The sequence below is a fragment of the Phaethon lepturus genome, unplaced genomic scaffold (assembly GCF_000687285.1).
Source record: "Phaethon lepturus isolate BGI_N335 unplaced genomic scaffold, ASM68728v1 scaffold4386, whole genome shotgun sequence".
NCBI lineage: Eukaryota > Metazoa > Chordata > Aves > Phaethontiformes > Phaethontidae > Phaethon > Phaethon lepturus.
In genome coordinates, this window is record NW_010546784.1 from 46,325 (window position 1) to 63,106 (window position 16,782).

Sequence of the window (16,782 nt, forward strand, 5' to 3'; positions counted from 1 at the left end):
TTCCTGCTGCATTACATGGACTGTGAGGTGACAACCTCATTGGTAGTTGAGGAAAGGATGTGACCCCTGGATAGAAATAACTGTCTTTGGATGTCATGAGAAAGAGTTGATGAAATTGAAAGCTTTAGCTTGGTTTGACTGTGGTTTTTGCCATGTCAGCAGACCACCAAATGCATTTTCCTGTGCAAGGTTGTCTTGCTGCTCTTGTTCTAACATGCTGAATTTCCTAAGTAGCATGAAAACTCTTGCAGACTATTATAAATAGAAAGCTTGTTACAGGCATTAACCAGTTAATGTACCACTTTAGGAAGGACAAGGTAACTTTTTATAAACCAAAATATTACCGTTGTTAAGGAAGGCAGCCGTCCAAAGCAGCTTAAAAGGGGATTTAAACTATGTCACAGGACATAAACACTGGACATTAAAGGTGTCGTCAAACTGCCTTTTGCAGCATTCACTGTCTTTTGATCTCCTTTGTTTTCAGTCTTTCTACATAGCTGTGTTGTGCTCAGATTCTCTTAAGAAGTTTAGTAATATATATCTCTTTTAAAAGCCATGTTGATAGTTGCATTATTTTGTTGTTTTTTTAAATTGTTTGTAATGGGACAGTCTTGCAGAGCTTTCAGGATAACTGGTAAGAAGTCAGGCTCAATGGATATATCCAGTGTGTGTGTATATACCTTTAGACAGATGTGAACTCTGAAGTGTAGAACTTGAGGGAAAAAAAACCCCACAAAACCACCAACAACAGAAACCAACCACCAAATAGGGAAAACTGAAGAGGATCAATAGCAATGCATGCTAAGAAGTGAATGATGATGCACAAGTGCCTGGAGATTCCTCACACTGCTGATTTAGAAAGAAAAAGCATATTGTGTCTGAGCTGGCATTCAGAGTACAGTTTAACTCTGATGGAGAGATAAGTAACGTATAGCACAGAAATAAACTTCCTTCTTCAGATTATTTGTTCTATTTATGTCCCTAGTGAAAAAGTATCTTTTTAAACAGAGCTCTTAGGTAAAGGCATATGTTTGCTTCATGTTCTCCTAAAGGTATGGAATTTTATTTAACAACTATTAAACCCCAGAATTCTAAAACTTTTTTTTCTCCTGATAACAAAGAAGCTCTTACTACACTTAAGGATAAAAGGAGTCAAGGCAAGCATATATGTGGTATTGTGGGGCTTGACAAATAGGTGGATGATGCTCTCCTGCTGCAGTTTGCTGTGAATCAAGTCAACCTAAAAAAGAAAAAGATGTGCAACTTCATTTTTTGCTTTAGCAATATGGCTGAGAAAAAGCATAAAAGGGGGTCCCGGTTTATTTCTTGTCGTAACACATCTAAAACTGAATATGCAGTTATCTGACTCAAATGGAAAAGATTCTGTTAATTTAAAAATGGTTGTATTGGAAATGTGAAAGAATGAAGAATATAAGAACTGAATTCAGAATTCTTACAGTTTCTCAAAGGCCCGTTTGCCCTTCCAAACTGATGGGTAGGCTTTTACATTAGATTACTGCTATCGAAACTGTTGCAAGCACGATAAAACCAGCTAATAAACCTGTAGCTATCTAAATGCAGATATGAGAGGCCCAATATATCATTAGATTTTCCCATTTCTGAATTGAGAACTCTCTACCTGCCAATGTGGGCTTGCCTGAGAAGTCAGGATGAGTTGTATGTGCCCTGTGTCTCCTCCTAGAACCTGCATAAAGTTTTCTTCACTTCCTCCATCTTAGAGACAAAACTAGAAGACTTCCTCCCTAAAATACAAGTGTTGTCTTTAGGTTCATAATGAAAACATTAAGGGTGGATTGCCATTTGAAAATTAATACAGTGAAGCTTGGAATAACGTACAAGTATGCCTCAGTTTATCCAGTGCCTGGCTTAAATCGATGAGCCAGACTTTTTAAGCATCTTGCTATCACTGAAGCTTTGTTTTTAGCTGAGAGAAGACTGTTGAACTCTGGGGTCAAAGTGGCAAGTAGAAGGAGTCAGTAGCGTGGCCAGAATTTCAGGATAGGAAGAAAACAGTTGCATGTATTTTTCTTTCCCTTTTTCCCCCACAGGTATTTGGACAGAATTACACTTTTCAAGATGTGAGAAATTTGTAATGTTCGGGATATGATAAAGGCCTCTTGAGGGTTTTGGTATGATGATACATTTGTGGACCTTACTGGTCAGAGTATGGGTGAATTATGGTCTCCTGTGACAAACACAAGTGGAAGAAGCCTTCAAAAAGAGTGTTCCAGCTGTGGTATCTCTGGTTGTCAGAATAGGTTAAATTTATGCATGGCTGGAAACATCAGGGAGCTCTCAACAGGAGCATCCATGGTGGAAAAAGCAAAGGAGCAGAATTTTTGTTACCCATCAACATATAGAATGTGATGTCAACCTGTTGTGCAGGTGAACAGTGATTAGCAAAACTGGGCTTTGGGCTTTTCAGGGAGAAATGGCTGCTTATGTAGTGACAGGTGAACACTAGAGAGAAAGGAGAGTCTGGCAAGCAAAATAGAGAGCACTTAGGGGTGAGAAGAGTGGAAGATGGAGCCAGGAGGGTGAGGGTTGCAGAAGCCCAGGAGGAAGCGGGGAAGCATTTCCCTAAAATGTGCAATGGCAAATAAAATGTTTTACTCGACTTGTGTTGGCAATATTTCTGAACAGCATAATGGATGAAATCTGTGACATAACACAATTGCTTTTATTCTCTTCTGGTCTTCCAAATAGTCACTTATTTGCCACTCAGCCTTTCTTAGTCCTGTCGTTCAATTTGTAATGATTTTAGCTAATAGTAAGCATTCTGTGTTGTCTTACTGAGAATTTTTTGAAGCCTTCAGTTATAAAGGTGGCATTATGTGTGGAAGGGTTGAAAAGCATCAGAACACTGTGTGTTTTTTTTTTCCTTGTGTACTTTTCATAATTGTGTGCATATGCTCTTGTCATGCATCAGTAGATGCAGTGTCTCTTTAGGGGCTGTAAGGTTGGATGGTCCTTGTGCAAATATGTTCAAGAGAAATGCGTGAATATTTTAAAGTACTGTTTCTTACAGCTTTGAATTTTGTATGTCGAGAAGCTTCTCTTCTGTACACATGTGGTCATAACTGCTTTTTCTCACAGTCCACTCCCAAGTCTGTTAAGGGCAGCACCAAGAAGGAGGGATCAAAAAGGAAAATCAACATGAGTGGGTACATCTTATTTAGCAGCGAGATGAGAGCTGTGATTAAAGCTCAGCATCCAGACTACTCCTTTGGAGAACTCAGCAGGCTTGTAGGAACTGAATGGAGAAACTTGGAAGCAACAAAGAAAGCAGAATATGAAGGTAAATACAAACTAAGATGATAAACTCTTCTGCCTTTTTTCTTTTGCAACGTGTTCATTACTGTTATTCAGATGACAAGTTTAATAAAAGAAGATATTTCTGTTTGTATTCTGGACATACCTTAAAGAGAAGCTCATACTGAGAGTTGACTGAAGAGGAGCAAGGAGCATGTTTAAGTTATGTAGTGCACAACTGATAATTTAAATGTCTTTGCCACAAGTAACCAAGTGAACAAAGATGAAGCAAACAGGGACAAATTAGAAGTAAAGGGGCATGAAGCCCCTGGGCTGGAAGTCAGTTGGAAAAATGGTTTGTGAAACTTTAAAGGAGGACTGGGGGGAATTTTGGACAAGAAGCTCTTCAGAGCTGTAGTGGCAGGTAAGAAGACTTCAGTGCAGTGGGAAAAAGTTCTTTGTTTAACAGTGCTTAGAGTCCTAAATAGCTTTGGTAGAATAAAATGAAGGATATGGAATCTGTTATGATACTGTAAATATGACCTGTTGTTCAGTCTCAGTATTAATCAACTGTTGTGACTGATTTTGTTGAGAGATTTCATATCCTGAAGTAAGCCTAGGAATATTTCATAGGCATAAGATACTTTAGACCTTTCTCTCTTTCTTCTCCTTTCTTTCTTTCTTTCTTTCTTTCTTTCTTTCTTTCTCTCCTTCCTACTGATATTGGTCATTGTGTTTCAACTTTACTGGAATAAAATTAAATACAATTTTATTGTATCCTTAACAGCAAGCCCTTACCCAAGCCACGTATCTTGGCTTAACGTCCATAGTTACTACTCTAGTTAATAATGTGTCAACAATTCCGATATAAAACACTTTTTTTTTTTTAATCAACCTGCAGTTTTATTGGAAGAAAATGCTACTTTGGATAGGAACGTTTCAACACCTAGAAAGTTATTGCCCAATTAAGTTATAACTTTTGCTTTTTAAAAAATGAGATTTGATAGGTTTTCTGCATACTCATAACTTAAAGGCAGCTTTGCTCTTCAAACTAGAAGTTTGCATGCTATCACTTTCCACTCTCAGCTGTCACAGTCTTTTCCAAATTCGCAGTAGTACTTCTTTGCAGTTCCGCAGAGTAATATAGCACCACTCGGCTATGGACAAGTTTTCTTTGCAAATGCTGTGAAGGGAAATGGTAATGCTTTTCTTTGTGAAAGTACTATGACCTTACTTTTTTCCTGTTGTAAGTGTTCTTTTACGCCTTTGTAGGTGAGCGTGGCATCTTTTTGTTGACGGGTCCCTCCTTACAGGCTAATTCTTAAGCCGTAGGACAGCTAGCATGTCATCATCTCTTAGCTTAGAGCAGCTTGATGTCTTGCACTTCTGCAGGAAGGCATAGCTCTAACATAATGGTAGCAACAGTGTCTGTCCACTGTGTTAACGATTGCCAAAGTGCTTCCATTTTAATCTTCTTTCTCACTTAAAATTTTCCAAAGCTTTTGTGTTTTGGGCTGCAGTTTCTCTGGCTTGGTGTCTGCCCAGAACTAGACTTACTTTTATTTGTTTGTGAGGGGTTGGGATGGGATTACAAAGCATCCGAACTGTGTTTGCTTACCATGTGTGGAAGGAGACAAACTCCTCTCCTTCCACTGTGACGAGTCAAAATTTGTATGTTCTCTAGTGTGGACGTCCACCAGGGAGCAGGGAACAGGCATGGTTTGACACCTCAGTGAAAAAGTGCCTTTCTGTGTTCTGGTGAAATGTAGTTTGCAGTTTAGATCCGTTTTGACCCACTGAAAATTTCATTTGGTATATGTGCAGGGTGATAGTTGTTTTTTTAGCAAAAGCTGAGCAAAGAACAGGCTGCGTTGGAAATGCCTGGATGGCTAACTGCACTGTGAAAACTCCTCAAAATAAAATAAAATAATGCATGGGATTGAGGCAAAGGTCTGTTTTAAGGAAAAGCTCTGTTCAAAGCAGAAGGTCTCTTTCCTGTCTCTTGAGATGTGTTGGAAATGTTGTTTGAATGATCTCAAGTCCTGGCCTATACGATTTGGGTTTAGTGTTATTAAGGTGAATGCTCAAGGCTGAACTTTAAAGGCACCCGCCACGGTTCCCTTTGGCAGTGGTGTTTCATCTGTTAATTCTGTGGCAGTCACAGATAGAGACTAAGTAAAACTCCAGTACTGTCCTACGTCAGGTCCTTTTTCAAAGCTTAGCGCTCCGAAGTCTGATAACACTGAACACTTAACGGTAATTTCTCATTCATCAGAGTGTCTCCGGAACTTTTGCTTTTGTATGACCTTTTGTTTTTTTAGCTGGCCAAAAGTAGGCGAGAGTCAGAACAGCTCCTTCATCTTCCCCACATGCTTGCTCTGCTCTGAAGAGGATTCTGTCATTTTTCTACTTCAGGATCTACCTTTAAATGTCTTGTTTATTTTGTGCTCAATCACATATGAGTTGCCTGTAGTAAATTTAGGAGTTTCTGTGGTCATCGTCTCTTCCTGAAATGACAGAAGTGAAGAGAAGGAAGAAAATGCCTTTGGAAATGAAACTGGTCTTTCAGTGTATGGAAGTAGTGCTAGAAGCTCAACAAACAGGTCCTACAGGAGAGGAATGACAGACGTTTGAACTCATGTACTAGAGAAAACGAGTAACGTTGGCACGATGCATAACTTAATCTCCTTGATGAACTTCTTCATAGCCTTTGTTTGACAGAGGACCTTGATTACTGTTTTAGTGGCAGTTTTCATCTTTCACCACTGCAAGAGAACTTCTAGCCCTGCATTCACTGTTATTAAAATTTGCTGGAGATGTATGCTGCATTCATTATTCTTTGTTGTTCCTCATTGCGTCAGTCAGATACAACGTTCAGAGTAAACAAATCAGCAACTTGCATGCCCCCAAAGCACCTTGAGTGGGCATTCGGTATATCTCCTTTTTTTTGTTTGCTTGGGGTTTTCTTTGTTGTTGGGGTTTTTTTGTTTGGTTTGGTTTTTTTGTTGTTGTTTTGGGTTTTGGTTTTTTTTTTTTATTTTCTTTCTTCTTCCCATGACCCTTTGCCCTTCCCTTAATATAAAATTGTCCTCTGGTCAGATTCCCCTGCAGTAGATCTCTTGTTCTTGCAGTCACAGTGAGAAACTTGATTGAGATAATGACCAGATTCATCGTACAAAGGACACACATGACCTCCAGTGAGCAGCACAATGTGAGTTAGACATCTTCAGCAAAACAAAAAAACAAAACAAAAACCAAAACTCAAAGGGGACCAAAATGGGGAAAATGACAGAAAGAGGCAGAGAAAAATATTTTTGGTTCATCAAACTGCTGCTTGTTATGTTCCAAATGCTAAGGACCTATCTACACTAGGGAAACTTTGCAAATGCTTCCCAACTTTGCCAACACTTTTCAGCTGCATCAGTAGTAAAATATATGGGGAGCCCAAGAATAAATGGGCCTCCGGCTGGCACTGCTATCTGCTACTTGCATCTTGCTTTAGGGCATGTCTGATAGACACGGTGCTTAAAAATTCCCGCAGCAGTTGGTAGCGGGTCTATGTGAGAGCTGCCGGCCTCGGCTATAACTGGTTTAGCTGAGTCAGTGGTGTCAAAAGAGGGAACGTTTTGCCATGTTTTCTTAGTGCAGACCGAGCCTAGTGCTGGACTGCTGCTTCATGTTGGTAACACTGGTGTTATTATCCAATTTGTTCTTTGACTTTTAAAATTTTTATTTTATTATTTATTTTTTATTTTTTTAGAAAAAGATAAAACTTTGTGGAATATTTTTCATGAAAGGTTCTCTAAAAGTCTTAGCTGCAGCCACATGAAATCAAATCTTATGCTGTATAAAAAGATTCATCTGTTCTACTTTATATTTGACTAAACTATGCCAGTGTTTGACTAGTCCTTTTTAATGAACAGATAATATTTTGAAATTCTGGGTTACAAAACAGAACTGAAAATCTAAAATACTTTTACAGAGCGGGCAGCTAAAGTTGCTGAGCAGCAGGAGAGAGAGCGAGCAGCACAGCAGCAGAATTCCTCCCCCCGGGCAGGCACTCCTGTCGGGGCTCTTATGGGGGTGGTGCCGCCACCAACACCAATGGGAATGCTCAATCAGCAGTTGACACCCGTTGCAGGTAAAACGTAGGAGCTATGACCATTTTTTCCTCATCCACTATCAACCCCCTTCATAACTCTGAACACTCTCTTGGGTCACTTTGTTCTTACGGAAGAAAAAGCTCAACCTCTTCAGTCTTTCTTCATAATGAGTATACGTAACTGCAGCGGTAGCCTGGTAGTCCCACGTTAGTTGCTATAGTAGTGAGTAGCCTGTTGGAAATGCAGGGAAAAAGGGTTCTCTTTGTGCGGTGGTCCTATTCTGTTTGTGTGCAGTCGTGTTTATTCACGCTACTTTGCAGAGTTCATATTTAGCCCTGCTACGGCAGGAGGGGAGTGAGCTAAATACTCTCCTAGTGCACGCAGCGTCAGTGGAAGTGGTAAAATAGGAGGCAAATTTTTTTTTTTTTACTTTTTTTTTTTTTATTCTGAGGAAGGTGAGAGGCAAACAGAGTCCAAACCAGATTTTAAACCTAAGCAAAAGCTTTACAGAGTTGCTGATTTAGACACTGGTAAGCAGAGCAGACTAGGATCTACAGCCATTGCAGAAACGAATGCGAAATGCCAACATTGCTGGTTTTGTCAGGTGATTTTCAGAATAAAACTCAGCTTGGAGAACCGTTCCACGAGGTCCCTGTTGCTGGGTGTTGTGCTCATTAGCAGTCATAATCCGACTTGAGTTCATAGGGAGTATGCTTGGAATAAGTATTTTCAGGATTGGAAGATCTGAAGACAATGTAGTCCACTAGAGATTCTTGTATGGGAATCAGACATACATCGGTGAGAAAATTAATTGGGTATGACCTGAGAGGTTGTTTTCCTTCCCCCATTTCCAACTAAAATAATTAGATTGCTTCCGTGAAGGTCAAAATAGTGCCAAGTAGGTAAAAATGAGTATTTGGAGGTTTTTGTTTTGAGTTTTGGGGTTTTTTTTTAACTTTCCCTTATGGCATTCCAGTTATTCCATTTATTCTTTTGTCATTTTTCTTTTTCTTTCCCGTCTCGCAGACTGTGGCCATATTTACAGCTGACAGCCTGAAGCATTTTTCATCATGGTCTCTAAATCCCTTTTCAGTAAATAGGCTGCATGGATGTTTAAACTGAAGGCACACATTCCTTATTTGATTCATGGTCTCCGGATTACAAAGCATTTATTTATGCTGAGTTGCATTATTCTTTTGTTTTTTTCACTTTGTTCTTGATAATTTTCCTCTGAACTGTTTGCAGTTGGTGTGTGTTTGTGTGTATGTGTACACTTATCTGTGCATATATTAAGAAGAAAAAATTCCAAACCACAAACGAGTCCTCCAGTGCTGATCTTTTTTTGTGAGTAAACTACTTCAATCTAGAATATGTAGAAATGCCATCCTCCTGTGGTTGTGTTTTCTTGGTTTGGTTCTTGTTTTTTTGGCATTGAGTCACTTTTCCAGTTTTTTGGAGGTAGGTGTTGGTGGGCAGTAATACTTATTACTAACACTTTCTTAAAACTTTTCAAAAAATGTGCATTCTGCAAACTACACATGCTGTCTGACTTCCTGCGGCAGCCTCCTCAAAAGCAAACGTATATTTAAGACCATCATCTTATTCAAGTGGTTAGTCATTCAAGTCTCTTCACTTTGGCATTGTGAAATACTTCCTTAAAGTGGATGATCAAGTGGATCTTTTTAAACTCTTTCTATTTTTGTGGCCCATTTGAAAAACAGACTCTTTCATCTTTTAGTTTCTAAAAGTCTTTCTTAGAAGTATCTTATTCTGTTGAGACCTCTTTCACATCTTCCTCCATCATTTGATTGCTTTTCTCTGGTTCAGACAACTTCTCCATCGCAGAAGTTCATAGAACTTCTTTATGGCCCACGGGTCCAAGAAATCTGGATACCTTCTGAGATGCATTTCTCTTGATGCGTAGCACTCTAGTTTCTTGTAAATTTAGGCATTACAAAAGTTATTTAATCTTAGATTGCTACAGTAAGAAATGGGAGAACAAGTAATTTGAAAGATCTCATAAATCACAGCTGTGGGAGCTGGAGATAGTTTGCCCACGTTTACTAGTTTAGAATCAAAGTGGTAGCTCATACGTGGGGTATGAAAGTGGCTGCTTTTATAACCTTGTGATGAGCTACAAGAACTGATTTCTCATGGAGATTTGATGACAACTTTATTAATACAGCCAGTTGTTGAGTATTTCATTTGGAAATGTAGAAATGAGCTTTCATGACTGATAAATATGGGTTTGTTTCATTGGAGGTCTTTTGGTTTATTTGTTTTAAAGCTTCAGGTATGTATGTAAATGCATTGAAGATGTGATTGCAGCTTGGGATGCACTGGAAGTACAAGGCAGTAGCTACAGTGAAAGCCCTTTATTTGTAGGGATGCTTTTGTTGTTTTTCTTCTTTTACTTTTTCCATTAGAAATACAGCTTTCACTGTGTTAATAAAGAGGTACAGATGAGCTTCCAGATATTTGAAATAAGTACCTTAGAGCTACTTGTGTCATTCTAGGTGTTCTGTGGAAAATGAAGGTTTGAGGGAGATCAGTTCTTTATTTTCTTGTTGTTTGCTCCATGTAAAGTTTTTGGAATTTCAGGTTTCTCACCTTTGTAACTCTTCCTGAGGAAGTGCCAAATTTAGCTTGTATTTTGGAGCTGCTTGATCTGTTTCGATCCTGAGCTCATGACAGCTTTATTTTCAGTTGGAGCTGGTGTGAGTTTTTGGCCAGTCTTATTCCAGAAAATCCCTGTTCTGAAAGTTTCTTCTCTGAGTTACTGGGAGTGTGGCAAAGACTCAGTAGGTGGTTTCTTGGAACAGACTATAGAAATCCCAGCAATTTTGCATTTCTAGGCTTACCTCATCTCTCTAGACCTGCTTCTGTCCTCTGTCTTGTCTTTCCAACATCTTCCCTTGGTTACCAGACAATGCATCCGTTTAAATTAAAAAGCCTAGAAAACAGGTGAGGGACAAGCAAGGTATGTTCCAGGACCTAATAAACACAGTGCAGTTATATTGTGTAGGTTCACCTCATGGGTAGTAACAAACCTGAGCCAAAACCAGAATAAGCTCTAAATTGTCTTCCTTCACATGCAGAAAACTAAAGTTTTGAGCAGCAGCACAATACTGTCTTCGTCGTGATTTTCCTATAAAGACACCTTGAAAACATTGTCAGTGAAATTCTGTGAGGGACTGCAGGTGCTCCTTGTAAGTCCTTTTACTTCGGTCTACTGCCATGAGTCACTGCAGCCCAGCACATCCAGTGCTGTTAAGTTTAAAATTTGAGTTGCTTCCATTGTTTATACTGGAGATGTTTTAATAAAAAATACCCCTGTCACTGCTGTTGGTTTTAAGTATGCAAATGTTGTAGGGCTTTTGTGTATTAATTTTGGCATATGCACTGCAGAAAAATATATAGGTTTTTATTTTTGTTCCAGTTGAGTTCGGACTCCGAGGTAGCCCACAAAGCAGGGCTGTATGTGGAGCTTGTGTAGTTAGTGTTGTGTTTGTAATCTGTATGCAGATGGCAGAGCTTTAAGCTGTATTAAAATTGCTTGCATTAGTAACATTTAATTGTGGCTGAATTTATTCCTTGTGTTAACATATCTGAATATTCAACATTTATTGCCCCAGGAGAAACATACAAATACACTAAATACTAATTCATCAAAAGTATAGTGTTTCCTATTTACAACTTTTTTTATTTTAAATTTTTGTTCATTTTTGCAAGATACTAATTATAGTATCGTCTTGCTGTACTAAAGGTGCTTTTTTTTTTTCCTGTGGATAGTGCATGTCTTACTGTGTAGATCATATTGCATGTTATTGATGCATGTTTGAAATTTGTTGTGTCCTTCAAGGCATGATAAGTGGCTATCCACCGGTGCTGCCACCTTTGCAGGGCCCAGTTGATGGCATTGTTAGCATGGGCAGCATGCAGCCACTTCACCCAGGGGTGCCCCCACCCCACCAACTTCCGCCAGGTATGCCAGGCATCCCAGGCATCCCACCACCCGGTAAGAATGTCATCCTCATTCGCTCCTTATTTCATTTTCATGTACTTGCCGTTTAACCAGTTGTTACAGAAATTATCTGCAGCTTGTTTTGGTCATAGCTTTTGTTTCTGAACATTGCAGGTTTGTTTAGCTGCAGCGCACACAATGCACTGCTGAATATATGAGGGATATGCAAAATGTTGACAGAACAGCAAGTCCAGTAAGCCAGCACGGAAAGGTTACTGGGGAAACGTGATGCTGCTCCAGCCAAAAAACCTGACAGTTGTGCTTGAGTTTATCAGAGGTCTGAAAAGCTGAAATCAGCCTATTCATACTTTAACATGATTTCAACAGCATCCTTCCACTCCTCTTTTTCTTATTTAAAGTGGGCTTATAAATGAGATTTATTGCACTCCTTCCTTACTGAACTCTTTTTCAGTATGTTAATGTTTATCAGTAGTTAGACTGCACTTAAATGAACCTGGTCATGCAAGACCCCTTGGCCATTGGGGCGCTGACATGTTATTATAAAACAGTGTTCACATTAAACCTTCTTGATAGAACAGTAACTGGAAACATTTGGGGATAAAGTGAACTCAGTATACTATCGTGGCCAAATTTGAATTTATTTTTGAGAGTGTATCTACTACACGTTTGCTATTTTTTTGCCACATTTTTGACGAAAAGTGAGGCTGAATGAACCATAAACATTTTCCCAGTGTTAATGCCATTAGCATGTCCGTGTTATGGGGAAAAATGTTCATCTGCCCCCTCATCCTGTTCTCTGCCGATTCTTTCAGCTTTTACCTCTGATAACTCACGTGCCTATTTAAAAGAAGTGCATCCCATATATTCAGCAGTTAAGCTGTGGACAACAGTGGTCTTGTTTGCCTCCCCCTACCCCACTTGCAACGGTGTTTATCAGAAGCTCTGTTAAGACTTTATCTGTGTGTAAGTTGTTTTGGGTTTTTTTGTTTGCTCTTTTTTTTTTTTTTTTTTTTTTAAATCCATCAGTATCAGGTTTGCAGCTTGCAGCTTCGCTGGTGCGTAAGGTTCACCATAATGTCACGTAGAGGGAGTAGGAAAACAGCTGTGTGTCTATGAGCCTGTCTCCGACTCACCAAGGCGGTGACATTCAGCGCACATCAGCAAACTTACAAATGTTTGGGAGGTGAATCCAGGACAATGCATTTCTTTGAAGAGTTTTTCCCACTGGAAAAGTGGACTCTGTGTGTGGTGTTTAAACCGAGAGGATATGGATTAGGGAAAAAATGATGCCTGGGAATGGAGGATCACACCTGAAAGTGGTGCTAAATCGGGCTGGGTGGGCTAAGGGTGAAGCCCTGCTCTGATGCCAGAAAGGTGAGGGTGCCTTCCTCCAGACCTCTTCGCTTTGTACCAAAAAAAAAAAATCCGTGCCATATTCCACAACTTGTATTATCAATGTTTTTTCCAACTCCTGATGTGCTGTTAGTACAGATGCATTTAGAATGGGAGCTGTCATCAAATGGAAAATGCATTTGAAATGTGCTTTAGTGTGCAAAATGCAGTGGCACATCTTTTGATCACTGATACAGAAATCTGCGTGCACATTAAACCCTCACGAAGAGCATAGTTTGCAGCTTTTCCAATGAATGGATATGTGAAGTGGCATAAACAGAACGAAAAGCAGCATCAGGCATAACTTTCATTTTTTCAGACCAAAGCACCTGTATGTAAAATAGAGGAACTGCATGATTCTTATTTAGATTTGTAAATTTTTATATGTAAGAGACATGGGTGTTATCTGCTGTACTTGGTGCAATAGGGAAAAGCCTCAATATGCCTAAGGAAAAACTAACTTTTTTTTTTTTTAATTTTATTTCAAGTGTTCATTGGTATCATATATAGGACTATTTAAGCTAAACCTGCAAGTTGAATTTTATATTAGTGAGATTTAACAGAATTTGTGCAATGGCTTGGATATCCTCCTGCTGTGAATTAATTTTATAAAACTGAACACAAGGAAATGTTCAATGTTGCTAAAGCAAATCAGCATTTCCTTTCTTAAAGGATTCCAGGAAGATCCTGTCAAGCCAAAAGCATGTATTATAAGCAGAAAGATTTAGTCAAGCAATCACTAAGCAACGTGAAAAAAACCTGAAAACAAAAAATTATTCACTTTGCATTTCTTAAATTAATTCAACAGGCCACATACCAATGTTTAGTAGTTGTCATGTTGGCTTTTTTTTTTTTTTTTAATTCAGAAACTTCTAAAGTGTTTGCTTTTTTTTTTAATTGGGGGAGAGGGGGATATTTAAATGCCATACATCTGCTTAAAATAACTGTGAGCAATGAGATCAAAGTATAAGGTTTTTTACTATAGAAGACCAAAGAGGTATTTGTCACTTCTCTGAAATAAGACTAATTTTTTTATATTTTGGAATATAGGTGTTATAGGCCAAAATGTGTCCCCCATGGTAGGCACTCCAGCACCTGGAGCAAGTCCTTTTGGCCAGCAGGTGAGTAATCTTTGCATTATTTATGAGGCTGGCTCTAAGGCTCTGAATTGGCGTTCGACCAACATCTCGCTTAAGACGTGTAGGGAAAAAAGGGATGCACATAGCCTTTCCCAGGGAGGACATAAACCAAATGTACATTGATGTATTTAGAACCAGTTAATATCGTACTTGGTTGAATTGTTATTAGACTGACTAGATTCTGTCCAGTGGGTAACTTCTGCAGTATAAGCAAGACAGTGCTTTTTCTTTTTTCTTCTTTTTTCTTTTTTCTTCTTTTTTTCTTCTTATTTTTTCTTTTTCTTTTTTCTTCTTTTTTTCCTTTTTTCTTTTTTCTTCTTTTTTCCTTTTTCCTTTTTTCTTCTTTTTTCCTTTTTCCTTTTTTCTTCTTTTTTCCTTTTTCCTTTTTTCTTCTTTTTTCCTTTTTCCTTTTTTCTTCTTTTTTCCTTTTTCCTTTTTTCTTCTTTTTTCCTTTTTCCTTTTTTCTTCTTTTTTCCTTTTTCCTTTTTTCTTCTTTTTTCCTTTTTCCTTTTTTCTTCTTTTTTCCTTTTTCCTTTTTTCTTCTTTTTTCCTTTTTCCTTTTTTCTTCTTTTTTCCTTTTTCCTTTTTTCTTCTTTTTTCCTTTTTCCTTTTTTCTTCTTTTTTCCTTTTTCCTTTTTTCTTCTTTTTTCCTTTTTCCTTTTTTCTTCTTTTTTCCTTTTTCCTTTTTTTTTCCTTTTTCCTTCTTTTTTCCTTTTTCCTTTTTGTCTTTTTTCTTTTTTTTCTTTTTCTTTTTTGTCTTTTTTCTTTTTTCTTCTCTTTTCCTTCTAGTAAACTAAGATGAGTCATTTCGGCACACTGTTAAACTGCTGGTAATTTAGGTTTCTCGTGCTTTGGTGATGCAGAGAGGATGCTGTCCATTTTCTCAGCCATTGATGAGTGTTTGCTCCCATATTTCACAAACTGACAAAGCAGATGTTCATTGGCAGTTCAGAATTCGTGAGTTTGGATAACAGTGATGATCAGATGTTTCTTCTCAGTGATTAATACAGATGAAGTGTTCAGCACATTTCCAATTTTATTGACTAAATTTTGCATCATAAAGAGAAATGTGATTTTGGCTAGAGGGCGTAAAGAAAACCAGAAGTTGAGCAAGAAAGTCGTAAATTGTGTATGTTGTGACATTGAGTTATACCAGACCACAGGATATCTGTGCTAAGAATTCTCAGTACTGCTACTCAATCACAATTGGTTGGAATTCTTCTGTGTGACTGTGATTTATTTGCGTGCCTGCAATTTTTGCCTGACAACAATTAGCATTTATTCTGTGGAAGTATCCCAGTTGTCCAATGATCAGGGTCAATTTGGATTAGATGTTTTAGAGATTAAACCCTGCACTTCACTGACCACACAGTTTATGATGTTATTAGGGAAAACATGAAATAAAAAGGAGGCAAAAGGAGTAATTAAGGGTAATAGGAGAGAGGAGAAATGGTGATAAATAATCAGAATATGTTTACATAGTTTAGAAATATGAGCAATGTTGTCTGTTAAATATGAATATGGTTCGGTTACACTTCCTCCCTCTGTGCATCTTGGTGACCCCAACAGATAGCCCTGGCTGAAGTAGGTGTCTTCAAGGGAAATTTCCTTATGCCTTTGCTCATAACCTGTTTTGAAGCTCCATTGGTTGAGCATGACCTGATGCACTGATGTGAGTGTGGCTTCCCTGCAGTTCCCCCAAATGTGATCGCTCCATCACTTTGTCATTGCAGATAGGAATCCTTGGCCCGCCGGGACAGCAGGCACCCCCTCCATATCCCGGCCAGAGCCCAGCAAGTCAGCCAGTTATGCAGCAGCCCACAACTCCCATGTTCGTCTCCCCTCCACCAAAGACACAGAGGCTTCTTCATTCTGAAGCCTATCTGAAATATATTGAGGGGCTTAGTGCTGAATCAAATAGTATTAGCAAGTGGGACCAGACCCTTGCAGGTAAGGCTTTTGATACAGAGTGGGAAGTTTCCAGACAGAACACACTCTTTGTAACCATTAATATTTTTTTGCTTTTATGGAAAATGCTAAATAAATCTGCTGCTTACTTTATAAAATGTGCACATGGAAGTAATTGTTAAAAAATCAACAGACTGGGAATATATATGTTATCAGCAGGCTAATTCCATCAATGTTGTATAAATCTAAGAATCAATTATATGGGCTTAAATAAAAGTTATACTGTAGAGTTACATTCCCTTTTTCCTAGAAGAACTGTGAATATGAAAGGCAGTAGATAACTGGACCATTTCTTGACCTTCCAGCACGAAGACGAGATGTCCACTTATCAAAAGAACAAGAGAGCCGACTCCCTTCACACTGGTTGAAAAGTAAAGGGGCTCATACCACAATGGCCGATGCATTATGGCGTCTGCGAGACTTGATGCTACGAGACACCCTTAATATCCGTCAGGCATACAACATAGAAAATGTTTAGTCGCATAATTGCTTCTTTCTTTGATACTGGCATATAAGGAGTTTTGTGGAACAATAGCTGTTTTAGTTACTGGGTGGGGAGAGATAACAATAATAATTTGTATTGCATTTTACTGTACATTGCAAGACCATTTTTATATAAGGACACTTTTAATAAGCATATTTCACTTTTTGTTATATTAAGTTGACTTTATCAAATACACGGATTTTTGCATATGTTTCCTTTGTTTGAAAGGCGATTTCATAATTGGTTAAGTGTAGTCAAGGATTCATCTTTCTTATACTTTATTGCTGAGAATCTGATGCCATTGTTTTTATATAAAAGAAGAAAAAAGAAAACAAAGTATTTACAGATTGGTACAATGGAATGTGAAATTAGTCATAGTTTACATCTTAGAAGAATGTGTGTACATGTGCTTGTGTGTGCTAGCCACTTCCAGCAGGA

At 38.4% G+C, this 16,782-nt stretch overlaps 1 protein-coding gene across 2 annotated transcripts in view; it reads left to right on the plus strand.

Annotated features, from left to right (window-relative positions):
- PBRM1 (polybromo 1) overlaps window positions 1-16,670 on the plus strand; it is a 59,806-nt gene extending 43,136 nt beyond the window's left edge. The window contains exons 25-29 of one of the 2 annotated variants that reach the window (XM_010289415.1): window positions 3,116-3,319; window positions 11,239-11,394; window positions 13,804-13,874; window positions 15,626-15,842; window positions 16,166-16,670. In XM_010289415.1, the coding sequence (XP_010287717.1) occupies window positions 3,116-3,319; window positions 11,239-11,394; window positions 13,804-13,874; window positions 15,626-15,842; window positions 16,166-16,338 (821 nt within the window). In that variant the 3' untranslated portion in view covers window positions 16,339-16,670. The remainder of the gene's footprint in view (window positions 1-3,115; window positions 3,320-11,238; window positions 11,395-13,803; window positions 13,875-15,625; window positions 15,843-16,165) is intronic. The other variant, XM_010289414.1, reaches the window with a different exon arrangement.
- Window positions 16,671-16,782: the final 112 nt, after the last annotated feature.